General features: G+C 38.1%; 1 protein-coding gene across 2 annotated transcripts in view; it reads right to left on the reverse strand.

Annotated features, from left to right (window-relative positions):
* The window catches only part of DGKK (diacylglycerol kinase kappa), a gene marked incomplete at both ends in the record, with an annotated part of 169,913 nt that overhangs the window by 91,086 nt on the left and 51,692 nt on the right, over positions 1-27,135 (reverse strand). For both annotated transcript variants that reach the window (XM_079727400.1, XM_079727399.1), the window contains 3 exons: positions 19,146-19,250; positions 21,241-21,321; positions 21,803-21,913. In XM_079727400.1, the coding sequence (XP_079583526.1) occupies positions 19,146-19,250; positions 21,241-21,321; positions 21,803-21,913 (297 nt within the window). The remainder of the gene's footprint in view (positions 1-19,145; positions 19,251-21,240; positions 21,322-21,802; positions 21,914-27,135) is intronic.

Raw genomic sequence — 27,135 nt, forward strand, 5'->3', positions numbered from 1 at the left:
CTTAGAATCATAAGCTTTTCAAGTTGAAAGGAATGTTTGAATTCATCTAGTCTACCCACCAGAAAAATGGATTTTCTTTTTTTAAAGTGAATTTTTAAAATTGAGGTATATTTGACAATTAAAATTGTACATATTGAATTTAATGATTTGATATACATATGTAGTGAAATAATCACCACAATCAAGCTAACTAACTTATCACCTCGGATAGTTACCACTTTCTTTCCTTCTTCTTTTTTTTTTTTTTTGTATGTGTGTTTAGAGCACTTAAGATCTTCTCTCTTAGCAAATTTTAGTATAAAATAAATGAATGATTGTTACTTATGGTCACATTGTTGTACATTAGACCTCCAGAACTTATTCTCCTGCATAACTGAAACTTTGTACCGCTTAACCAATATCTCCCCATTTCCCCCTCTCCTCAGCACTTGGTAACCACCATTCTTCTCTCTGCTTCTAGAGTTCCAACGATTTTATTTTATTTTATTTATTTATTTTTTTTCTGTGGTACGCAGGCCTCTCACTGTTGTGGCCTTTCCCGTTGTGGAGCACAGGCTCCAGATGCGCAGGCTCAGCGGCCATGGCTCACGGGCCTAGCCGCTCTGCGGCATGTGGGATCTTCCTGGACTGGGGCACGAGCCCATGTCCCCTGCATCGGCAGGTGGACTCTCAACCACTGCGCCACCAGGGAAGCCCTCCAACGATTTTAGATTCCACATATAAATGAGAACACACAGTATTGTCTTTCTCTGTTTGGCTTATTTAATGTAGCATACTGTCCTCAGGTTCATCTGTGTTGTTACAACTGGCAAGATTTCCTTCTTTTTTTCGGGCTGAACAATATTCCATTGTATTTGTGTATGTATATATGTATATATATATCATATTTTTAAAATCCATTTTATCCATTGAGGGACAGTTATGTTGTGTCTGTATCTTGGCTGTTGTGAATAATGCTGAAAGAAACATGGGAGTTCTGATATCTCTTCAAGATGCTGATTTCATTTCCTTTGGATATATACCCAGAAGTGAGATTGTTGGGTCATAGGGTAGTTACATTTTTAATACTTTTGAGAAACCTCAGTACTACTTTCCATAATGGTTGTACCAATTTATAGTCCCACGAAAAGTGCACAAGTTTTCTCTTTTCTTCACATTGTTGCCAGCACTTGTTGTCTCTTGTCTTTTTTTTTTGGCCACATCACACGGCATGCGGGATCTTAGTTCCCCAACCAGGGATTGAACCTGCACCCCCTACAGTGTAAGCTCAGAGTCTTAACCATTGGACTGCCAGGGAAGTCCCTCTTTTTTGCTTTTCTTTTGTTTTTCTTTTTTTTTAATTTGAAGTATAGTTGATTTACAATATTGTGTTAGTTTCAAGTGTACAGCAAAGTGATTTAGTTATACATACATATATATCTATTATTTTCAGATCTTTTAAAAATAATTATATATTTTTTATTTTAGCAAAGATTCAGAATATACCTCTTTAAGAAAAAAGAGTTACATCATACAATCTTTTGAAAATATACATTCATATATTGGTTTTGTCCTATGATTAATTTGATTACTAAAAGTTGTAAAGTGCAGCTAAATTTGAGAGCCAAGTTATTAGTAGTTAAAGACTGATTTGCTTTTTTTAAATTGAAGTGTAGTTGATTTACAATATTGTGTTAGTTTCAGGTGTACAGCAAAGTGATTCAATTATATAGATATATATTCTTTCAGATTATTTTCCATTATAGGTTATTATAAGATATTGAATATGGTTCCCTGTGCAATACAGTAAATCCTTTTTGCTTATCTATTTTACGTATAGTAGTTTGTATCTATTAATCCCATATTTCTTTTTTTTAAAGTTTATTGTGAAGTTATTTTACATTATTTTATCTTTATGTGGCATTAGGAGATTTTCAAAAAATTTATTTATTTATTTTTATTGAAGTATAGTTGATTTACAATGTTGTGTTAGTTTCAGATGTACAGCAAAGTGATTCAGTTATACATACATATATATCTATTTTTTCAGATCTTTTAGAAATATATTATTTTTATTTTAGCAAAGAGACAGAATGTATCTCTTTAAGAAAAAAGAGTTACATCATACAATCTTTTGAAAATATACATTCATGTATTGGTTTTGCCCTACAACTAATTTGATTACTGAAAGTTGTAAAGTGCAGCTAAATTTGGGAGCCAAGTTATGAATAGTTAAAGACTGATTTGCTTATTTAAATTGAAGTGTAGTTGATTTACAATGTTGTATTAGTTTCAGGTATACAGCCAAGTGATTCAGTTATATATTATATATATGTTACATATTATATATATATATATATATATATATATTTATTCTTTTTCAGATTCTTTTCCCATATAGGTTATTACAGAATATTGGGTATAGTTACCTGTGCTATACAGTAGGTCCTTGTTGGTTATCTATTTTATATATAGTAGTGTATATATGTTAATCCCATACTTCTAATTTATCCCTCCCCACTCCCTTTCCCCTTTGATAACCATAAGTTTGTTTTCTATGTCTGTGAGTCTGTTTCTGTTGTGTACACAGATTCATCAGTATTGATTTTTAGATTCCACATATAAGTGATACAATATTTGTCTTTGTCTGACTTACTCCACTAAGTATAATATTCTCTAGGGCCATTCATGTTGCTGCAAATGACAATCTTTCATTCTTTTTTATGGATGAGTAATATACCAATGTATATATATCTCACATCTTCTTAAGCTAGTAGTTTGTTGATGGACACTTGGGCTGTTTCCATGTCTTGGCTATTGTAAATAGTGCTGCTATGAACATTGGAGTGCATGTATCTTTTCGAATTATAGTTTTCATCTACCCAGGAATGGGACTGCTGTGTCATATGGTAGTTCTATTTTTAGTTTTTAAAGGAACCTCTGTACTGTTTTCAATAGTGGTTGTACCAATTTGCATTCCTTTCAACAGTGTAGGAAGTTTTCTTATTCTCCAACCCTCTCCAGCATTTATTATTTGTAGACTTTTTGATGATAGCTATTCTGATGATAAGAGCCATTTTAGCAAGGGTGAGATGATATCTCATTGTGGTTTGATTTGCATTTCCCTAATGATTAATGGTGTTGAGCACTTAACTTTTTATCCATTTTATGTCTTCTTTGGAAAAATATCTATACAGGTCCCTCACCCATTTTAAAAACAGATTATTTGTGGGTTTTTTAAACTATTGAGTTGTAGGTGTTCCTTATGTATTTTAGATATTAACCTCATATCAGATATATAGCTTGTAAATATTTTCTCCCATTTCTAGGTTGCCTGTTCACTCAGTTGATTTAGCTTGATGTAATCTCACTTGTTTATTTTAGCTTTTGTTCCCTGTGCTTTTGGTGTCATATCCAAGAAATCATTGTCCCAGTCAATGTAAAGGAGGTTTTTCTCTGTTTTCTTCTAGTAGTTTTATAGTTTTAGGTCTTACACTTAAGTCTTTATCCAGCCTGAGTTGATTTTTTGTACATGGTGTGAGGTAACGGTCCAATTTCATTCTCCTGCATGTTGATATCTAATTTTCCCAACACCATTTATTGAAGATTACCCTTCCCCAATTTTGTGTTATTGGCACCCTTCTGGAAATCAATTGACTGTAAAAGCATGGATTTATTTCTGTGCTCTCTATTTTGTTCCATTGGTCTGTATGTCTGTTTTTATGCCAGTACAATATTGTTTTGATTACTATAGCTTTGTAATGTATGTTGATATCAGGAAGTGTGATGCCTTCAGCTTTGTTCTTCTTGCTCAAAATTGCTTTGGCTATTTGGGGTTGTTTTTGGCTCCATATGAATTTTAGGATTGCTCTTTCCATTTATGTAGGGAATATCATTGGATTTTGATTGGGATTGTTTAAATCTGTAGATTACTTTGTGTAGTATGGGCATTTTAACAATATTAATTCTTATGATCCATGAACATGGGATGTCTATGCATTTATCTATGTATTCTTTACTTTCCTTCATCAATGTTTTATAATTTTCAGTGTATGTTTTTCACCTCTTTGTTTAAGTTTATTCCTAAGTATTTTATTCTTTTTGTTGCTATTGTGAATGGGCTTATTTTCTTAATTTTCCTTTCAAATAGTACATTGTTTGTGTATAGAAAACTGAGTGCTTTTTTTGTATGTTGATTTTGTACCCTATGACTTTACTGAATTTGTTAGTTGTAACAATTATTTTGTTCAGTCTTTAGGATTATCTACATATATGATCATGTTGTCTGCAAACAGAGACAATTTTACTTCTTCCTTTCCAGTTTGGGTGCCTTTTAATTCTTTTTCTTGCCTAATTGCTCTGGCTTGGATTTCCAGTACTATGTTGAAAAGAAGTGGTGAGAGTATGCAGCCTTGCCTTGTACCAGTTCTTAGAGGACAAGCTTTCATTTTTTTCCCCATTAATTATAATGCTGTCTATGGGCTTTTCATATATGGCCTTTATTGTGTTGAGGTAAGATCTTTCTACACTTATTTTCTTGAAAGGTTTAATAATGAATTAGTGTTGAACATTGTCAAATGCTATTTCTGCATCTACTGAGATGATCATGTGTTTTTTTTCCTTCATTTTGTTAATGTATTGTAACACATTGTTTGATTTATGTATATTGAAATACTGTTGCATCCCTGGGATAAATCCCTCTTGGTTACAGTGTATAATCCCTTTAATGTGCTATTGAATTCGGTGTACTAATATTTCATTAAGAATTTTTGCATCTGTGCCTCTGAGGTGGGAGAGTTGACTTCAGGACATTGGGCCACCAGAAACCTCCTAGGTCCACATAATATCAAATGGCAAAAGATATCCAAGAGATCTCCATATCAATGCTAAGACCAAGCTCCACTCAACAACCAGCAAGCTACAGTGTTGGACACCCTATGCCAAAGAACTAGCAAGATAGGAACACAAACACACCCATTAGCAGAGAGGCTGCCTAAAACCATAATAAGGTCACAGACACCGCAAAACACACCACCAGATACAGTGCTGACTACCAGAAAGACAAGATCCAGACTCATCCAACAGAACATAGGCACTGGTCCCCGCCACTAGGGAGCCTACACAACACACTGAACTAACTTTAGCCACTGGGGGCAGACAGGAAAAACAACGGGAACTATGAACATGCAGCCTTCGAAAAGGAGACCCCAAACACACTAAGTTAAGCAAAATGAGAAGACAGAGAAACACACAGCAGATGAAGGAGCAAGGTAAAAACCCACCAGACCAAACAAATGAAGAGGAAATAGGAAGTCTACCTGAAAAAGAATTCAGAGTAATGATAGTAAAGATGATCCAAAATCCTGGAAATAGAATGGAGAAAATACAAGAAACATTTAACAAGGACTTAGAAGAACTAAAGAGCAAACAAACAATGATAAACAACACAATAAATGAAATTAAAAATTCTCTAGAAGGAAGCAAAAGCAGAATAACTGAGGCAGAAGAATGGATAAGTGACCTGGAAGATAAAATAGTGGAAATAACTACTGCAGAGCAAAATAAAGAAAAAAGAATGAAAAGAATTGAGAACAGTCTCAGAGACCTCTGGGACAACATTAAATGCACCAACATTCGAATTATAGGGATCCCAGGAGAAAAAGAGAAAAACAAATGGACTGAGAAAATATTTGAAGAGATTATAGTTGAAAACTTCCCTAATATGGGAAAGGAAATAGTCAATCAAGCCCAGGAAGCACAGAGAGTCCCATGCAGGATAAATCCAAGGAGAAACATGCCAAGAAACATATTAATCAAACTGTCAAAAATCAAATACAAAGAAAAAATATTAAAAGCAGCAAGGGAAACACAACAAATAACATACAAGGGGATTGCACAGGAGGAGCTTCAAGAAGGTGGAAGAGTAAGGCATGGAGATCACCTTCCTCCCCACAAATACATCAGGAATACATCTACACATGAAACAACTCCTACAGAACACCTACTGAACGCTGGCAGAAGACCTCAGAACTCCCCAAAGGCAATAAACTCCCCACGTGCCTGGGTAGGGCAAAAGAAAAAAGGAAAAACAGAGACAAAAGAATAGGGACAGGACCTGCACCAGTGGGAGGGAGCTGTGAAGGTGGAAAGGTTTCTACACACTAGGAAGCCCCTTCGCAGGCAGAGACTGTGGGTGGCAGAAGGGGGAAGCTTTGGAGCCACTGAGGAGAGTGCAGCAACAGGGGTGCAGAGGGCAAAGCGGAGAGATACCCGCACAGAGGATTGGTGCTGACCAGCACTCACCAGCCCGAGAGGCTTGTCTGCTCACCCGCCGGGATGGGTGGAAGTTGGGAGCTGAGGCACCGGCTTCGATCGGATCCCAGGGAGAGGACAGGGGTTGGCTGCATGAACACAGCCTTAAGGGGGCTAGTGCACCACCACTAGCTGGGAGGGAGTCCAGGAAAAAGTCTGGAGCTGCCGAAGAGACAAGAGACTTTTTCTTTCCTCTTTGTTTCCTGAGTGCAAGGAGAGGGGATTAAGAGCACCGCTTAAAGGAGCTCCAGAGATGGTCGCGAGCCGCGGCTAACAGCGCGGACGACAGAGATGGGCATGAGATGCTAAGGCTACTGCTGCAGCTAACAAGAAACCTCTGTGCAAGCACAGGTCACTACCCACACCTCCCCTCCCTGGAGCCTGTGCAGCCCGCCACTGCCAGGGTCCCGTGATCCAGGGACAAATTACCCGGGAGAATGCCCATTTTTGGAATGGGTTGTTTGTTTGTTTTTTTTGTTATTTAGCTGCATGAGCTGCTTGTAAATTTTGGAGATTAATCCTTTGTCAGTTGCTTCATTTGCAAATATTTTCTCCCATTCTGAGGGTTGTCTTTTGGCCTTGTTTATGGTCTCCTTTGCTGTGCAAAAGCTTTTAAGTTTCATTAGGTCCCATTTCTTTATTTTTGTTTTTATTTCCATTTCTCTAGAGGGTGGGTCAAAAAGGATCCTGATGTGATTTATGTCATAGAGTGCTCTGCCTATGTTTTCCTCTAAGAGTTTGAGAGTTTCTGGCCTTACATTTAGGGCTTTAAACCATTTTGAGCTTATTCTTGTGTATGGTGTTAAGGAGTGTTCTAATCTCATACTTTTACATGTACCTGTCCAGTTCTCCCAGCACCACTTATTGAAGAGGCTGTCCTTTCTCCACTGTACATTCCTGCCTCCCTTATCAAAGATAAGTTGACCATATGTGCGTGGGTTTATCTCTGGGCTTTCTATCCTGTTCCATTGATCTATCTTTCTGTTTTTGTGCCAGTACCATACTGTCTTGATTACTGTAGCTTTGTAGTATAGTCTGAAGTCAGGGAGCCTGATTCCTCCAGCTCCATTTTTTGTTCTCAAGATTGCTTTGGCTATTCAGGGTCTTTTGTGTTTCCATACAAATTGTGAAATTTTTTGTTCTAGTTCTGTGAAAAATGCCAGTGGTAGTTTGATAGGGATTGCATTGAATCTGTAGATTGCTTTGGGTAGTAGAGTCATTTTCACAATGTTGATTCTTCCATCCAAGAACATGGTATATCTCTCCATCTATTTGTATCATCTTTAATTTCTTTCATCAGTGTCTTATAATTTTCTGCATATAGGTCTTTTGTCTCCTTAAGTAGGTTTATTTCTAGATATTTTATTCTTTTTGTTGCAATGGTAAATGGGAGTGTTTTCTTGATTTCAATTTCAGATTTTTCATCATTAGTGTATAGGAATGCCAGAGATTTCTCTGCATTAATTTTATATGCTGCTACTTTACCAAATACATTGATTAGCTCTAGTAGTTTTCTGGTAGCACTTTTAGGATTCTCTATGTATAGTATCATGTCATCTGCAAACAGTGACAGCTTTACTTCTTCTTTTCCAATTTGGATTCCTTTTATTTCCTTTTCTTCTCTGATTGCTGTGGCTAAAACTTCCAAAACTATGTTGAATAAGAGTGGTGAGAGTGGGCAACCTTGTCTTGTTCCTGATCTTAGTGGAAATGCTTTCGGTTTTTCACCATTGAGGATGATGTTGGCTGTGGGTTTGTCATATATGGCCTTTATTATGTTGAGGAAAGTTCCCTCTATGCCTACTTTCTGGAGGGTTTATATTATAAATTGGTTTGAATTTTGTCGAAAGCTTTCTCTGCATCTATTGAGATGACCATATGGTTTTTCTCCTTCAATTTGTTAATATGGTGTATCACATTGATTGATTTATGTATATTGAAGAATACTTGCATTCCTGGAATAAACCACACTTGATCATGGTGTATGATCCTTTTAATGTACTGTTGGATTCTGTTTGCTAGTATTTTGTTGAGGATTTTTGCATCTATGTTCATCAGTGATATTGGCCTGTAGTTTTCTTTCTTTGTGACATCCTTGTCTGGTTTTTGTATCAGGGTGATGGTGGCCTCGTAGAGTGAGTTTGGGAGTGTTCCTCCCTCTGCTATATTTTGGAAGAGTTTGAGAAGGACAGGTGTTAGCTCTTCTCTAAATGTTTGATGGAATTCGCCTGTTAAGCCATCTGGTCCTGGGCTTTTGTTTGTTGGAAGATTTTTAATCACAGTTTCAATTTCAGTGCTTTTGATTTTTCTGTTCATATTTTCTACTTCTTCCTGATTCAGTCATGCCAGGTTGTGCATTTTTAAGAATTTGTCCATTTCTTCCAGGTTGTCCATTGGCATAGAGTTGCTTGTAGTAATCTCTCATGATCTTTTTTATTTCTGCAGTGTCAGTTGTTACTTCTCCTTTTTCATTTCTAATTCTATTGATTTGAGTCTTCTCTCTTTTTTTCTTGATGAGTCTGGCTAATGGTTTATCAATTTTGTTTATCTTCTCAAAGAACCATGTTTTAGTTTTATTGATCTTTGCTATCGTTTCCTTCATTTCTTTTTCATTTATTTCTGATCTGATATTTATGATTTCTTTCCTTCTGCTAACTTTGGATTTTTTTTCTTCTTTCTCTAACTGCTTTATGTGCAAGGTTAGGTTGTTTATTCGAGATGTTTCCTGTTCCTTAAGGTAGGATTGTATTGCTATATACTTCCCTCTTAGAACTGTTTTTGCTGCATCCCATAGGTTTTCGGTCATTGTGTCTCCATTGTCATTTGTTTCTAGGTAGTTTTTGATTTCCTCTTTGATTTCTTCAGTGATCTCTTGGTTATTAAGTAGTGTATTGTTTTGCCTCCATGTGTTTGTATTTTTTAAAGATCTTTTCCTCTAATTGATATCTAGTCTCATAACGTTGTGGTCAGAAAAGATACTTGATACAATTTCAATTTTCTTAAATTTACCAAGGCTTGATTTGTGATGCAGGATATCATGTATCCTGGAGAATATTCCATGAGCACTTGAGTAAAATGTGTATTCTGTTGTTTTTGGATGGAATGTCCTAAAAATATCAACTAAGTCCATCTTGTTTAATGTATCATTTAAAGCTTGTGTTTCCTTATGTATTTTCATTTTGGATGATCTGTCCATTGGTGAAAGTGGGTTGTTTAAGTTCCCTACTATGAATGTGTTACTGTCCATTTCCCCTTTTATGGCTCTTCGTATTTGCCTTATGTATTGAGGTGCTCCTATGTTGGGTGCATAAGTATTTACAATTGTTATATCTTCTTCTTGGATTGATCCCTTGATCATTATGTAGTGTCCTTCTTTGTCTCTTGTAATAGGCTTTATTTTAAAATCTATTTTGTCTGAAATGAGAATTGCTACTCCAGCTTACTTTTGGCTTCCATTTGCATAGAATATCTTTTTCCATCCCCTCACTTTCAGTCTGTATGTGTCTCTAGGTCTGAAGTGGGTCTTTTGTAGACAGCATGTCTATGGGTCTTGTTTTTTTATCCATTCAGCAAGTGTGTGTGTTCAAAGCAATTTTGAGAATGAAAAATGGAGCTGGAGGAATTAGGCTCCCTGATTTCAGAGTATACTACAAAAGTACAGTAATCAACACTGTATGGTATTGGCAGAGAAAGAGAAATATAGATCAATGGAAAAGGATAGAAAGCCCAAGATTACCCCACGCACATATGGTCACCTTATCTTTGATAAAGGAGGTGAAAGTATACAGTGGAGAAAAGATAGCCTCTTCAATAAGTGGTGCTGGGAAAAGCGGACAGCTGCATGGAAAAGAATGAAATTAGAACACTCCCTACCACCATACACAAAAATAAACTCAAAATGGATTAAAGACCTAAATGTAAAGACCTAATGAAACTTAAAAGCTTTTGCACAGCAATGGAAACCATAGAAAAGACAATCCTCAGAATGGGAGAAAGTATTTTTAAATGAAGCAACTAACAAGGGAGTAATCTCCAAAATTTACAAGCATCTCATGCAGGTCAATATCAAAAAAACAAACAATCCAATCGAAAAATGGGCAGAAGACCTAAATAGACATTTCTCCAAAGAAGTTACACAAATTGCCAGCAAACATATGAAGAGATGCTCAACATCACTAATCATTAGAGAAATGAAAATCGAAAGTACAATGAAGTATCACCTCACACCAGTCAGAATGGCCATCATCAAAATTCTACCAACAATGAATGCTGGTGAGGGTGTGGAGAAAACGGAACCCTCTTGCACTGTTGGTGAGAATATAGTTTTATACAGCCACTATGGAGAAGAGTATGGAGGTTCCTTATAAAACTAAAAATAGAACTACCATATGACCCAGCAACCCCCTACTGGGCATATACCTTGAGAAATCCATAATTCAAAAAGTGTTATGTACCACAATGTTCATTGTAGCTCTATTTACAATAGCCAGGACATGGAAGAAACCTAAGTTTCCATCAACAGATGATTGGATAAAGAAGATGTGGCACATATATACAATGGGATATTACTTAGCCATAAAAAGAAATGAAATAGAGTTATTTTTAGTGCAGTTGATGGACCTAGAGACTGTCATACAGAGTGAAGTAAGTCAGAAAGAGAAAAACAAATACCTTATATTAACACATATATATATGGAATTTTAAAAAAAAAGGTTATTAAGAACCTAGGGGCAGGTAGGAATAAAGATGCAGACGTAGAGAATGGATTTGAGGAGCTGTGGAGGGGGAATTGTAAGCTGGAACGAAGTGACAGAGTGGCATGGACTTACATTTACTACCAAATGTAAAATAGATAGCTAGTGGGAAGTGGCCACATAGCACAGAGAGATCAGCTCAGTGTTTTGTGACCACCTAGAAGGGTGGGATAGGGAGGGTGGGAGGGAGACGCAAGAGGGAGGACATATGGGAGGATATATGTATATGTAGAGCTGATTCACTTTGCTATAAAGCAGAAGATAACACACCATTGTAAAGCAGTTATACTCATATAAATATGTGAAAAAATTTTTAAACATGCTAAATTTCAATCAAAGGCAGATGGCCAAATAAATTATAGTTGATCTAACTAATGGAAAACCAGAAATTCATTAAAAATCACAATCTTGTAAGCTTTATAATATTGGAAAACATCAAATTAAACAAAAATATAGTATAAAGTTGATTATACAGTGTCATAGCAATTTATTTGCTCATATTTATATGCATACAAATTGAACTGCAAAATTAACAGCATTTAAACTTTCTTTTGTTGTTTCTGTAGTGTCCAACATTTTCTGACTTTTTATTTTTAAATTATATATCAAAAAGTACCATTATGATAATGTTTATTTTGTGTATAGTTCCCCTAAGACCTTTTTCATCTCATTTGGTACTATTATGTCAGACTTTTGTTGTAATAGAGAATAGAACATGCTGATATCTATGAAACAGAAGTATAAGTGATTGGTGTAATGTCTGTACATGGCTTATTAGATGGGCCCCCACTGTGAAGAAATGAAAGATGTATCATTAAAAAGAAAAAAAAAGAATTTTTACATCTATGTTCATCAGGGATACTGGCATGTATCTTTCTTTTCTTTAGTATCTTTGTCTAGTTTTGGTAACAGGTGATGCTGGCCTTATAAAATGAGTTTGGAAGTGTTCTCTTTTCTATTTCTTGGAAGAGTTTAAGAAGGATTAGTATTAATTCTTCTTTGAATGTTTCATAGAATTCACACATGAAGCCATCAAGTCCTGGGCTTTTCTTTGTTGTGAGATTTTTGATTACTGATTCAATCTCCCTATTTGTTATTGGTATGTTCAGGCTTTCTGTTTCTTTCTGATTTAATTTTTAGTAGTTTGTATGTTTCTAGGAATTTATCCATTGCTAGGTTATCTAGTTTGTTTATAATAGGTCCTTATGATCCTTTTTATTTCTGAAGAATCTTTTGTAATGTCTTCTCTTTCATTTCTGATTTTGTTTGAATCTTCTCTCCTTTCTTTCTTCATCTAAGAGTTTGTCAATCTTGTTTATCTTTTAAATAATTACCTCTAGTTTTGTTGACTCGTTATAATTTTTTTCCCTATTTGATTTAGTTCTGCTCTGATCTTTATTATTTCCTTCGTTCTGCTAACTCTGGGCTTATTTTGTTGTTTTTCCTGTTCATCAATGTGTAAAGTTATGTTGTGTATTTAAGATCCTTCTTTTTTTAATGGAGGTGTTTACTGCTATAAACTTCCACCTTATAACTTCTTTTGCTACATCCTTATTTTTATTATGTTGTGTTTTCAATTTTGTTTTAGTAAAGATACTTTTAAAATTCCCTTTGAATTTCCTCTTTGATCTAATGGTTGTTCAAGAGTGTATTATTTAGTTTCCATGTATTTGTGAATTTTTCTATTTTCCTGCTGTTATTGATTTCTATTTCATTTTCTGTCATGGTCAGAGGAGATACTTAGAATTATTTCCATTACCTTAAATTTGTTATAACTTGTTTTGTGACCTAAAATGTTGTCTTTCTGGAGGATGTCCTATGTGCCCTTGAGAAGAATGTGTCTTCTGCTGCTGTTGGGCAGAAATTTCTGTCTATGTCAGTTAGGTCAATATTGTTATTCAAGTCAGCTGTTTCTTTATTGATTTTCTGTCTGCATGGCCTACACATTATAAGTGGAGTATTGAAGCCCCCTAGTATTATTGTGTTGCTGTCAAATCCTGCCTTCAAATTTGTCATTGTTTGCTTTATATATTTAGGTACTCTGATCTTGGGTGCATATATGTTTATAATTGTTATATTTTCCAGTTGAATTGACCCTTCTATCATTATATAATGTCTTTTGTTTCTAGAGACAGTTTTAGATTTAAAGTCTATTTTGCCTGATATAAGTATAGCCACCCCTGTTTCTTTCAGTTACCATTTGCATGCAGTATCTTTTTCCATCCCTTCACTTTCAGGCTATGGTGTCTTTAATTCTAAAGTGAGTCTTTTGTAGACAGAGTATTTCTGATCTTGTTTTTTAAAATCAATTCAGCCACTCTGTGCTCTTTGAATGATGAGTTTAATTCATTTACATTTAAGATAATTATTGATAAGTGAGGGTTTACTATTACCATTTTGATAATTGATTTCTGTATGTCTTGCAGTTCTTTTGACTCTCTCTTCCTCTCTTGCTGTCTTCCTTTGTTATTTGATGATTTTTTTTATAGTGACCTGCTTTGGTTTTCTTCTCTATGTCTTTTGTTTATCTATTATAGGTGTTATTTTGTGTGTGTATGTGTGTGTGTGGTTAGCTTGAGGTTTGCACAAAATATCTTGTAGTTATATCTTTCTATTTTAAGTTGTTAAAAACTTAAATTTAATAGCATACCAAAATACTTTTACTCCCCCCAGCAATTATACTTTATGTTCTTTTGGTCAGAGTTTGATCTTTTTATATTGTGTATCCACTAACAAATTTTTATCTACTAACTTTTATATTAGGGTTAAAAGTAATTCATGCACCATTATCATTAATGAAACACTTCAGACTGATGAAAGGTTTGAGCCTGGGAGACTTAAAGAAAGAATAAAAAGGAGAAAATTGGAAATAATGAGCTGCTTAGAAGACTAGATTAAAAGGTTAGCTCCTTCTGATGAATTCTAATGGAACCATTGACTATGAGAACAGGAATGAACCTTAAAGTCATCTAGGGACTTCCCTGGCGGTCACGTGGTTAGGAGTCCATGCTTTCAGTGCCGAGGGCCCGGGTTTGATCCCTGGTTGGGGAACTAAGATCCCACAAGCCACACAGCTCAGCTAAAAAAATGTCATCTAGACTCCAGATTCTAGATTCTAAAGCATCTTTAGATCAAGTCATGTAGCCTTTATTTGAATGCTTCCAAAAGTGGAAGACTAAGTTTCTTGCAAAAGAGTCCATTCAATGTTCCTAAAGCTCTAAATTTTAGAAAGTTTTTTCCAAATCTTTGGCCTACTAGAAGAACTTTCTAACATTCAGTGTGAGCTTTGAGAATGTCATCAGCTGTCTCTTGAGGTAGAAATCTCCCTGTCATTGGAAATAGTTAAAGCAAACTATGTACATAATTGCTTCTGAGCATTTTGTATAGAAAATTAATTTTTCATAGTGACATCAGCAAGATGATGGACTAGAAGTTCCCAATGCTCTTCCCCTCCCCCACAAAAACAACAAATAAACAACTACATGCCATCTAGAATATTCTGGAGTTGAAAGAGCTCCAGAATACAACAAAAAAAGCTGCAGAAACTCATGGAGCACAGAGACAGAATGGTCACATAGAAAAGTGTAGTAAGCAGTTTAACTTCATTGCCCCATCCCTCAGTCTGGCAGAGCTTGGGGCCAAGAGGAACCCCCTTGGCCTGACCTCTCCCAACAAGGGGAAAGAAGAGCAGGAGGACTCCAGTAGCCTACATCATTGCTGTGGACACAAGCATCTTTCAACTTGGTGGTGTCCTGAAATCTTCATTGCCGTTGAATCCAGGTGAAGTAGCTGCCTGGAGCCCAAACTGCTGCGACCACTCCCCAGAAAGAGCTATTGCAGTATCCCCTCCCAGAGAAGCTGCCACCACTGCACCCCTACTTGGAAAGTGCTGATGCATCCCTCCAATCAAAGTTGACACCACTGCATCCAGCTCTCCCTGCCAGAGCCACAGTCCTCCCTTCTGAAAGCATGTACACACCCTGGAGCCCAGTTCCATGGCTGCTCAGCACACACCCATGCCTCACATACCAAGGCTACCATCATGGTGAACACACCTGCCCACCAGCCCCAGGTACCAAAGTTGTTCTAGATGCTCCTGAGCTCCAACCCTGGTACCATGGCCACTCTGCAGGTGCCCACTCCCCAGACACCAACACTATTGCCACCACAAATGTGTCTGTGCCCCTGATCCTGGCACCATTGCTACCATATGTGTAACTGTGTGCTGGACCAGCAACAAGAGGGATCCCCTTGGCAATGACTTCCTCCTGTGGAGGAAAAGGAGAACAGGAGGACCAAGCAGTCTTCACCAGCAAGGAACACAATAACCCTTACCATCACCATGGAAACTCACAACCTTGGTCACTGAGGTCCTCTGCAGTTTTTGCTGACAATGACCTCAGCTGATGGAGCTCTACAAGGACTATGCATCTGTGTCCTCCCTGAAGCCAGAACCACTGCTGCACACCCTGGAGCTGGAGCCACCATATTCAAACCAGTTGGCACTCTCACACTCACCTATAGGTAAAAGTCTTTACCCCTGAAGACAGTTCATAAAGTCCTGAAAAGGCAATTGCTCCCTCAAATGTGCAGACATCAACACAAGGCTACCAGAAACACACAAAAAAATCAAGGAAACATAACATCACCAAAGAATTACAATAATTTTCTAATAACTGATCTAAAAGAAATAGAGATCTATGAATTTCCTGGAAATGAATTCAAAATAATTGTTTTAAGGAAGTTCAGTGAGCTATAAGAGAACACAGATGGACAACTCAATGAAACCTGGAAAGCAATACATGAAAAAATGAGAGGTTCAACAATAAGACAGAAATCATAAAAAAGAACCAAACAGAAATTCTTGAGCTGCAGAATACAGTAAATGAAATGAAAAAATGCAAAAGGGAGCTTCAACAGCAGACTTGATCAAGCAGAAGAAAGAATCTGAAAACAGGTCATTTGAAATTATCTAGTTAGAGAAGAAAAAGAAGAATGAAAAAGTGTGAAAGAAAGCAAACCTATATACACATTATGGGAGACCCAGAAGGAGAAGAGAGAGAGAGAAAGGGGCAGAAAGCTATTTAAAGAAATAATGGTTAAAAACTTTCCAAATCTTGAGAGGGAAATGGACATCCAGATTCATGAAGCTCAAAAATTTCCAAACAGTATCAACCCAAAGCAGACTACACTGAGACACAATATAATCAGACTGTCAAAAGTCAAGGACAAAGAGAGAATTCTGAAAGCATCAAGAGAAAATTAGCTCATCACGTGTAAGGGAACTCCCATAAGACTATAAGCAGTTTTCTCAACAGAAACCTTGCAGGTCAGGAAAGAGTGAGATGATGTAATCCAAGTATTGAAAGAAAAAAAACTTATATCTGAGAATACTATACCTGGCAAAATTATCCTTTAAAATGAAGGACAGATAAAGTCTTTCCCAGACAAACAAAAACTGAGGGAATTTGTCACCACTAGACCTACCTTACAAGAAATGCTTAAGGGAGTTCTTCAAATTGAAATAAAAAAAAAAACATGCTAAACAGCAACATGAAAGTATAAATCTCACAGGTAAAGGTAAATATATAGACATATACAGATTAACGAAGTTCTTCCCCACTCTTTATTCTGGCATTGATAATCCTCCACAATCAGGCCCAACCTACCTCTTCAACCTACCTCTTTAAACTTTCCCAAACTCTTCTGGTCAAATGGAGTCCCCGTTTTACTCTATTCCAAAAAGGTTCTGTTTTGTTACTTAGCTTTTCCTTATACCAAGTCCCCTGCTCAGGACTTCCTGCTGGCCCTAATCCCCTGCCACCAATAAAATCCTTTTCATCTTTCAAGGTCAGTCTCAAATCTCTCCTCTATTAACTCTTCCTAGGGGACTCCAGACCATATTAATCTCTTCCTCCCCTGAACTCCCATACCACTATACTGTCTGTTTCATTCATCTGGCAATCAAGCATCTGCCTTGTAACATCTTTGAAAACTTATTTGTCTCGAATATTTTCATTTAACTGTTTCTTTGGTGTGTATCTTATCTCCCCAACTATCTAAAAAGCTCACTGAGATCAGGATCCAAGGCTACACCTTCTTGTCAACTCTCTATGGAACAGAACTGGGCACCTAGTAGGGGCTCACTTCTTAATGTGTACTGACTGGTTTTAGATAGGTTACCCCATTACTTCACAGTGACTTTAATAGACCACTAAGTCCATGATTAACCTTTTTTCACCCATGTCAGGCATTGACAGCTGATAAGGTGCATATGAGAGAAAGCATATTTGACTCTTCAAGCCTCAAGCAGGACAAATTGCTAAGATGTGGGTAGTGAGATATTTTACTATTGGCTAAAATTGTTCCTTAATAGATCTAGGTCCCTGGAGAAGCTCCACAGAGGTTGTGATTATAAACTGAAATTCACAACTCTTTCAAGAGAGTTAACAGGCAGATTTTTTTCCTTTCTAGTTTGTGCTGGGTAGTCAACAAGGTGTTTAATTCAGCTGAGTCAGGAATGGCACATCAATGGTCTGATGGCTTTCTCTAGAAGTTCTTGAATTCCTGGACTGATAATTAAAATTCAAGATATTCTATGTGACCTTTTATGACAAATTGAAATTGAGAAGTCCTCCAGTGTGGGTAGAGATAAGCCAAGAAAATGAAAAGGATTGGTCCACAGGGGTGAGAATAGGAGAGGAGTGTGGAAATCATAACTTTTTGTGGCTACCTTTAATGCTGAGCCATAGTGACCGTATTGGGTGTGGGCAGGAGGGACAGGATGTGCTTCACCATTAGGAAAAGAAGAAGAAAATAACAAAGGAGTGAAATGCTGAGTGCTAAGTCATGTAAAGACCATCATCAGATTCTAAGCAAAGAAGCTCTCAATTAAGCATTTACAATGTGGGACCGGGAGAGGTCTCAATGATATGTGGAGACGTACCTAGTCCCTAGTTCAGTCAACTTGTCATATACTCATAGCCATGAGTAGTAGAATGAATAGTTATGAAAATAAGTGGTCAAAAGCCTGAGAAGTCCTAGGGGAGTGAGGACAGATGGTTTTTCTCCATGGCATTGTTTTTATATCTAAAACCCATTATTACCCATTATTTTACACTGCTCCACCCCAAATGTTTATAAAAATCCTCTACTCTTTGCTAGTTACTTAAGACATCAGGTTCTTTTTAAGGGTGGATTCATCTTCCCCTTTATCTCTAAGACCTTCACAGCAGAACTTTGCTTTAGGATGAACCATGTATCATTCTCTTTCTAAATCTTGGCTCCAAGGTTACCCTCAGATTCATTTATTCATTCAAAAAATATTTATTGAGCCTCTACTATGTGGCAGACACTGTGCTAAGTAAATAAATGACAAAATCCCTCCCCTCTTGAAACTTACATAACTTCTAAGTGTGGTATGTCTGTAGAAGAGTGAGCTGAAGGCATGGCCCAGGGTTTGAATGCTGGCACCACTTGTTGCAGGGAGCAGTAGCCAGGGGCTTGGTATTGCTAAGGAGAAAAGGAATCCTGCCATTCTTTGGGGAGGACTGCTCCTTGCTTTTCCCTCTACATTTCCTTTGTTGTAGATGGTAAACAGAGAAGCAGAATGGCATAATGGTTAAGGACATAGGCTTTGGAGTCACACAGCCTGGGTCCAAATCTTGGCTTTGCTACTGAGTAATTATTTCATCTTGGGCTGGTTCCTTCTCCTTTGTGAGCCTCAATTTCCTTAGCTGTTACTGTAGTCACTCAGCAGACCCAAGTGAAGACTGCTGATTGCAGCTAAGCTAACAGAAGAACATCTAAGTTAGCTGCTCACATACATCTTGAGTGCTTCATACATTGAGCATACAGTGACATCTACATATCAAGTGGATGTGTACAGAGGTATCTAAACCACATACTTACCAAGGTTTGAGTCTAAGTGAATTACTCTTACTTATAAACAGGTTTCCTAATTATATCCATCCACAATTCCTGACCAGATGGTATCTGCTTCCATCTTATTAGTTCCCTGTTGGAAAGGCGGCTTAGCTAATGCAGTCAATTAAGTGTTTACCCGTGAGAGTTGTGTAGATTCTCTATTATTTCCCTTACCTTACGAATTTCTCCCTGTTGCACGGTTTTTATGACGTTAATCCATTCTTCCATATCTTTCCGGTTGGGTGCAGCCAGTGTAACTTTTCGTTGTGGTGTGATCACCTACACAAAAACACATTATTAGCTGGTTCCCACTCCAAAACTTTGCCCCCAAACAAAGCCTTTGAACTCTCCAAGAAACTAGACAGGTCTACTAAGCACAACCCAAGCCACTTCTTAAATATAAGACAGAAGCTCCCAGAGCCACTCACAGTTCCTTAGATAACCACCCCAACTAATAATAATGCTAATAATAACAAACAACACTTTAATGGCACTTACTACATGCTGGACACTGTTCTATTGTACTTTATGTATATTATTTATTTCATTCTTCCTTACAACCCCCTGATATGAGCATTATTATTTTTCTCACTTAATAGGATATTTTTCCATGGCAAAGGGAGTTAAATGACTTGCCCAGGTCCACCTAGCAGGTAAAAAGCTAAGCCAGAATTCGAACCCAGATTCTTTGGCTCCAGCACACATGCTCTTAAACACTAAGCCATGCACCCATCTGTTATTCAAATGAGGTTGCGTGAAAATACTACTTGCTTACTGCTGCTCTATCTACTTGAAAATGGGGAAAGGGTATATTTTTCATTAGGGTGTGCCTCTTTCTGTTTGAGGGGAGAGTGAGAATGGAGTGGGGAAACTACAAATCCAGTTTCTTTCTTTCTTATGGTCTGGGACAACCTGAAGAGGATTTTACTATCATCTCCCTTAATCCTGTGTGGTGCAAAAACCTTGCAGGAACCATGAGAAAGCCATGCTGAGGGTCTAGCAGAGGTAGACCATGATCAGGGCTTCATCTACTCTCAGAGGGCAGGAGGGAGCATGGATAGCTGTAGCATCAGTCATTGTTTCAATGGCCCTACTTGCCTTCACTACCAGCGGCCCCCACCCCAAGCCCAAATCTTGGAGCTAGAGCTTACCACACCAACAAGCAATTTCTTTCTCCTTGTACATGTGTCTGTGATAAAGGGCAATAGGAACTAGTGGGAATTGTGACAATAGCCGCTCCTTTGGTCCAAACCCATTCTTGTGTGGGGTTGATGAATAGTGCCTCTGTGTTTTAATTAGGCTAAGGGGCAACCTAGCCCTTGGAATTTCTTTGTAGAATGGAGACCAAAAACATTATCTTGCATGCTCATCACCCAAAGGTTAAGATTTTGGGGACTGGGTCAACAGAACCCTCAGCTTTATCCTGGGTCAGTATGATGTAATGAGAGAGAAATGAGAGTAGGATCTTCCTCTTATATCCAACTGCTCTCCTTTCAAAGGAGAATAGACTGTGGACCAGCCATGGAATCAGGGTATTGGGCCCATAGCTCTTTAGTCTGCTAAGTACCACTCTCTACCTGCCTGAAGAGGAACCCTGGTCTCCATAACCCACCACTGAGGCTGAGAAAAAGCATTTCTGGGAGGAGGTGGGTAGGAGGATTCCTGGGCCAATGGACTTGTTATTTTTCAGTGAGCTTTCTATTCTGGATTTACGTGAATGACCAAAGCTTTATGATATTTCAGCAGTGACAAGCCCTTGAATACTTCCCTAGAAAATCCTCTGCTTTCTTTGAAGTACTCTCATCAGTAATCTCAGCATAGGATAGCTTTCAGTTTGGATTTAGGTTCTTATCTATTTCATCAAAGGAGAGAATGTCATGTAGTTCGATTATCCTGATATATTCTCCAACATATTGGCAGTCTCTTGAAAGCCTCCCAATGACACTCATTTAAATTATCTTCACCAGGAGGATTGATTTTTGTAATAGTCACTCCTCCCGCTCCAAAATCAGCTCAGCTTTATATCAGGCTGGTAATAGGGAACAGGGCCATCACTTTTTTTCCCATCATTGGGATGGTAGAAAATATTCACATGAATAATCTTTAGCATTCATTTGCAAAGCTACTTTAAGTGGATTTCCATATGCACTTTGGGATCAAAGGAAACTTGGGAAATCTGAACCCTAAAGAGGCAACAGGTGGTTATGGCAACCCCTCCTCCCAGCTAGCTCCCACCCCTGCCCATTCAGTCATTCCTAATCTTACTTACGCAAAAACTGTGGCAAAGGTTTCTACAGCTGCTTTCTGCCAAGGCAACTTGAGACAGATCAATTGTTTCAAAGCGTGCAAACTGGAAAGGTATAAGAGGGAGAGGGAAAAGGAACCATCTGGTTAATAAGGCAAAGAGACACTAAAAGGTAAACACACACACACACACACACAGGCACACTATTAGGCATTTTTGGCAGTCATGATCCCATTATTTCTTTGGCTTGAGCTGAGATTTATTTAGCAACATGGTTTTTATTGATATATCATGGGACAAACAAAAAAACAAACCAAACCAAAAACACAACTCTTCCCAAAACTTTTATGTGGATTTATAGGAAGGCTTAGGTAGTTCAGAATTTTTCAAAACTAAAGGTTTACGCTGGAGAAGATAATGGGATATGGTCTATCTAGGGGCCTAGTGGAGCAGGTAAGGGTTAGCCACCTTAATGCTTGCCAATATGTTGGCCCATCTCCCCACAAAACATTTCCTGGTACCCACCCACTAACCCTACTGACAAGAATATGTGTATATATATGTATATATATATATATTCTCTTACCGCAGGATGGTGTGCAAAGCAGAGCCTTTGTCCTCGAACCAGAAAATATCTGAGTTTCCACCTCTTGAAGGAGTTACAGTTCTTCAGCAGAGGTCCTTCCTTCAATATTTTCTGAAAGATAGCAGCGTAGTGTTGAGTAATTAGATCAATTTGCAAGACCATATCACTTGTCCTCTCACTTGAGAAGATCAGATATCTGGAAAGCTCTATCTCCGTCACATATCTGAGGAATGGCCCAAGGGCCAGGCAAGAACACAAGGAAGTTAGTTCAATCAGAAAGGGTATTGGTTACCCTTGGATAACACATTCAGGATGATATAGGCTCTAAGTTTCTAAGGATACATGGCCCAAGAACCATGGAGAACATCTCCATTGGTGGTGGGAGGTGGGGAGGAGGGATGGAACACATAAATATAAGAACTACATTCCTAGGGAAGAACAAATGGTCAGGAAAGAGGCAGAATTCAGTAAAGGCACATTTTCTGGAAATCTCCAGATTGTAGGCCTGGACAGGGCCTTCCTCTCTGCTCTTTTAGAGTGTTCCTTTTAGAATGTTAAGTTGGACCACATTCCTTCCCTGCTCACAAACCTCCAATGGCTTCCTAACACTTTTAGAACCAAATCCCAAGCCTTTACCATGGCCTTCAAGGGATTCATGATCTGGTGAGAGCAAAAAGGGCACCAAAAAGGAACTACCATTTGATTAGTTTCTTTACATATCTCATAGTCTGTCCAACTGACTTTTCAGTTACTTGTCAGATAGACTGATTCTAACCAAGCATAGAGTGTACTTACCACTGTTACAATTGGGGAGGTTCTCAGTTACATTTATAGAATACAAATCAATATGCAAGACTACCATTTGGGAGAAGTACTCACACCCACCAAGCTGGAACCAAGCCCATGCTGAATGGACGAAGAGACAGACGTTAAGTCATCGGATCAAAGCTCTACCATGGATTCCATCCAACATCTAAATTAGAATTCACCATTTGGTGGTTGTGGAAGTGTTTTATTTGGCCCATCTGATGTTTTTCAGTTTTTAATTAGTTCATAATATTTAAAAGGCAGAAAATTTCAAATAAAAATCCAAGTTTCCTTTTTTTTAAAAAAAATCAGAACAGCTGGTAACAGTGGACCTATCTTCTCACATGGCAACAATCTGCTGGAACAGAGTAGCAGCTGCTCCCTTCAGATGGGACACCCGACTCCAGCAGGTATTTAAGTTTGGGACCCTGTCTGAACAATCTTTTGTTACTCCCATTCTCCCAAATATACACACATCTATTACACTACCTGTTCAATTATTTAACCAGTAAGGTAGTACTAATGGGCAGAGCCTCTGTATGTCAATTGAAACGTAGTTCATAGCATTCAAAGTTTACGTGAATTGTCTTGATAACTTATGGGAGTTTCAAGATTATTGTACCACCCTCGATATGTTTACAAAAGAATGGTGCCAAGGAGCCAAGACAAGAAATCAATAAGATCTTGTGGGAAGGTTGAAGGTGGCATGGAGACTGAGAAATTACATTTAAATTGTTGAAATTGAGTCATCAATGAGAAAACAACTCTTGTGTAGACACTGTGATTACATCACTCTTTCCTTTCTCTGGTCAGATAGCCTATGGAATACACTCTCAATAATGGTGTTTGGTTTTCTCTATCCAACTTTCTCACCTTTATGCCATATATTCTTCTACACTAAGTCTTCATGAGACCTAGGCAGTCATATTTACCCCTTTCTGCTAAAGACTTAAGTTCAAAATTTTAAGTGCTCCAACTTTGTACAACTGAAGCCACACCCATTCTGCCCCTTTCCCAAGTTATTCTACTTTGTCAATTACTAAATGCTTCCATTGTTCTTATTTTATCATGTATAGTATCCCTTGTAATAGCCCATTTACAGTTTTTGGCTGAATATATTACCCTTCCTTCTATTTTTAGTTTAAAACCTCCCTTAACTTCAACTATTTTTTCTTACCCCTGCTGCCATGCCTAGCTCTCTTCTCCTCCTGTTGCTTTCAGGGGTAGGATGATGGGGTGAGGTGGCAATGATGAAACAAGGAGGGGGATTTCTTTCTCCAGAAGATTCCCACAACCCTGGGCCTTCTGGTTCCTTCAGAAAATTCCCATACCCTGTTGATTTGACATACTAAAGTAAGTAGAATTCAGCCTCTTCTCCCCAGCTACTTCCTTCCTGATATCAACCCGTAGTAATGAGTACTATTTAATTCCTCTTCCTGGTACTTAAGAAATGTTCCCTTTTCTTCCCTTACTTGTGCCCTGCTAATAAATAACATCCTGTTATCCATCTAAAGACACAGCAAACCAGTTAATTAATTAGTTAATTAATCCATGAATCTGAGGACACAGCAAGTCATCAGAACCTTCAGTTCTCATTCCGTGAACTCAGCATTTGTCACAGTCAAGAAAACAAAGACTTCATGGTGCATCTATAATTGGATAGAGTGCTTCATTTGTATTTTCTGAGCTTCTACTATTGACTCTACCTTTTGCTAGGCCCTTCAGGGCAGCTAAAGAAGTTACAGGCATATTCCCTGTCACAAAGATATGGAGATATGGACAGTGGGAGTGGAGAGGGAGGGACTGATAATCCATGTAGAAAAACACGAAGTTATGTGAGCTCAGAGAACCATTTGAAAAAGCCCTGGGAGCTTCATGTTCATTGTGCTAAATGTTTACCTTCTGGTTCAAATGAGAGGTTCCATTAAGATAGTGGCTATCCACTCACACATCCTGCCATTGGGTACACCAGTCAAATCACAATTATCTCCTCTCCTTTCCATGATATTAAACTGGTTGCTTTGAATGCACTAGCTTTAAGTGCAGTGCTGTCTACTCAATGCCCATAGAAGGCTAGCTGGTAACAGAAGAGTCAACAACCTAGTAGGGGAACTGGGGAGCCCAAGCCCAGCTGCTGCTAAGTTCTAGGTGATTGAGATTGAATGCTGACTGGTGTTACCAGTTCATTCCATTTTTCAAGACAAGTTGGCAATCCAGGTGAAAATTTGTGTGAAGTTTTGGAATATGGAAATACTAGCTACTAATTAAATTAAAACAACAAAAAAACTTGTGAGGGCCAAACACAACATGGATGAGGCCAAAATCTGCCCATAGGCAACCAATTTGCAATTTCTGAACTATAACTACTGTGAATTTCTCAAGATGACAAAGTGAGTGAGTGGTAGGTATTCCTGGCGATAGAAGAGGTTGCAGTGTATGAGTTCAGAGTTTGTGTGCGAGGAGCCTGTACATATGAGATATATATTGCCAAGTTGGTAGCAGATAACTTTATTTATGTATTGGAGGGAGAAAGGTTAGAAGACCATATAAGAGTTTCTTAAGTTCTAAACACAGGCTCTATATTGTTAACTCTGAACTTCTACAAATATCCAAACCTGGGTTGGGAGAAGGTAAAGTTCCTGTAGTTTCTTTCCCTTTAAACTCTGCCCCCCTTTGGGAGATGTTTCTAAATAAACCATGGTTTACTTAAAAACCCAACAATCATCCCCTGGAAGCCAGTTTAAACAAGCAGAAGCTAAAAATCACTCAATCAATATATTACCTCAAGTCAAGAAAATATGCATGCAAATGAACCTTTACCTGCCTAGGGTCACTAAGCTTAACAAGGACATGAGACAAAAATTGGAAGAGACAAACAAACAAACAAATACATCCTGTAAAGTGAGGCATTTGTAGAAGAGCCCTTGCCTAGCCTGTGACAAGATTTTCACAGTGCTTTCCAGTTCCTGGTTTCTTGCAGATAACATCATTTCATTGACCCCTTGCCACAACCATGTGGAGTGTTACTTCCAATTTCTAGATCAGTAGTTCTCCTGTTTCTTTAAAGTGACTGTCCAAGAACAACTAGAAGAGTAAGGAGAATTCACATGTATACAGTACTTTGGAATGGATAAAGTGCTTTTACTTTTGTTATTGAATCTTCCCAGCACCCCTCTGAAGTAGGTAGTGAAAGGCATCTAACTCAGTTCTGTCCTATGAAAGACACCCTGAACTCCGGTTTCTTTAAGTGGCATATATATATATATATATATATATATATATATATATATTTTTTTTTTTCTGGCTGCTTTGGGTCTTCGTTGCTGCACGTGGGCTTTCTCTAGTTGTGGCGAGTGGGGGCTACTTTTCATTGCGGGCTACTCATAGGGGTGGCTTCTCTTGTTGCGGAGCACGGGCTCAGCAGTTGTGGCTCACGGGCTCTAGAGCTCAGGCTCAGTAGTTGTGGTGCACGGGCTTAGTTACTCCATGGCACGTGGGATCTTCCCAGACCAGGGCTTGAACCCGTGTCCCCTGTATTGGCAGGTGGATTCTTAACCACCGCTCCACCAGGGAAGTCCCAGTGGCTTATATTTTTATTTCTAAGACGTTATCAAGATATTTGACATTTTTCCTCTTAAGTAAGATTGTCAATGTTTGACATTTTTGAGATTTTGCAGCATCTTGGGGCTACAATATTTGTCAGAAGAATGCATCTCCAGTGTTATTATGGAAGGCAATGAAGAACAGGATTCTATATAGGAATTGATTTTTGGTGGCCAAGTTTACAGGCACACAGCTAGTTCATAAAATGAGGCACATCTGTAACCCTCTTGGTCCAAGCTGTCACATTCCTGTAGCAATATTTGTGATGTTGTAGATAGGAAGAAGTTAGGAAGGGTCATTGGATCCTTGTACATACTGAAATGCCATGTGACCCACCTAATGCTTCTTAAAGCAGAACATATTTCAGGCAGTTCTATCTGATATTAAAATCCAAATAGCACTGACGGCTCTAAAACTCTCAAGGCTGGAAGTTTAGTAGTGGGAGTGAGTGTGGTGCTGAATTCAATCACCACAGTCATCAATTGACTTCATTCAAATCCAAGAGCACGGGATTTATCGAGGCATAGTTAATTCAGGTCTTGAGTACAGCGTTCACACAAAATGTCTTTGCCTAACCTGTGGCAGCCCTTGCAGAGAAAGCAGTTTCTTTTTGCATCATTTTTAATAAGCCAATCCCCCAATTCATCATTCCCAGAAACTCCTGCACTCTGGTACCAGTGATCTCTCTCCCCAATGCTCTGCAACTCAGCATGTACAAATTAATTGCCAACAGTGATGGTAAGCATTTCCCTTGCTCCATATTTATAAAATATATTCTATAAAATATCTCAACAGGGTCTATAAAGCAGTCCAATTGCCTATATATAATTAACACCTGCCTGCTGCTTAATTGGGAAAGGGCAAGTACAGCTGCTTCTATGACCTTTTCCTGTGCTCCTCTGAAATCCCCCAAAGCTTCTACT

Source organism: Hyperoodon ampullatus, assembly GCF_949752795.1.
Source record: "Hyperoodon ampullatus genome assembly, chromosome: X".
NCBI lineage: Eukaryota > Metazoa > Chordata > Mammalia > Artiodactyla > Ziphiidae > Hyperoodon > Hyperoodon ampullatus.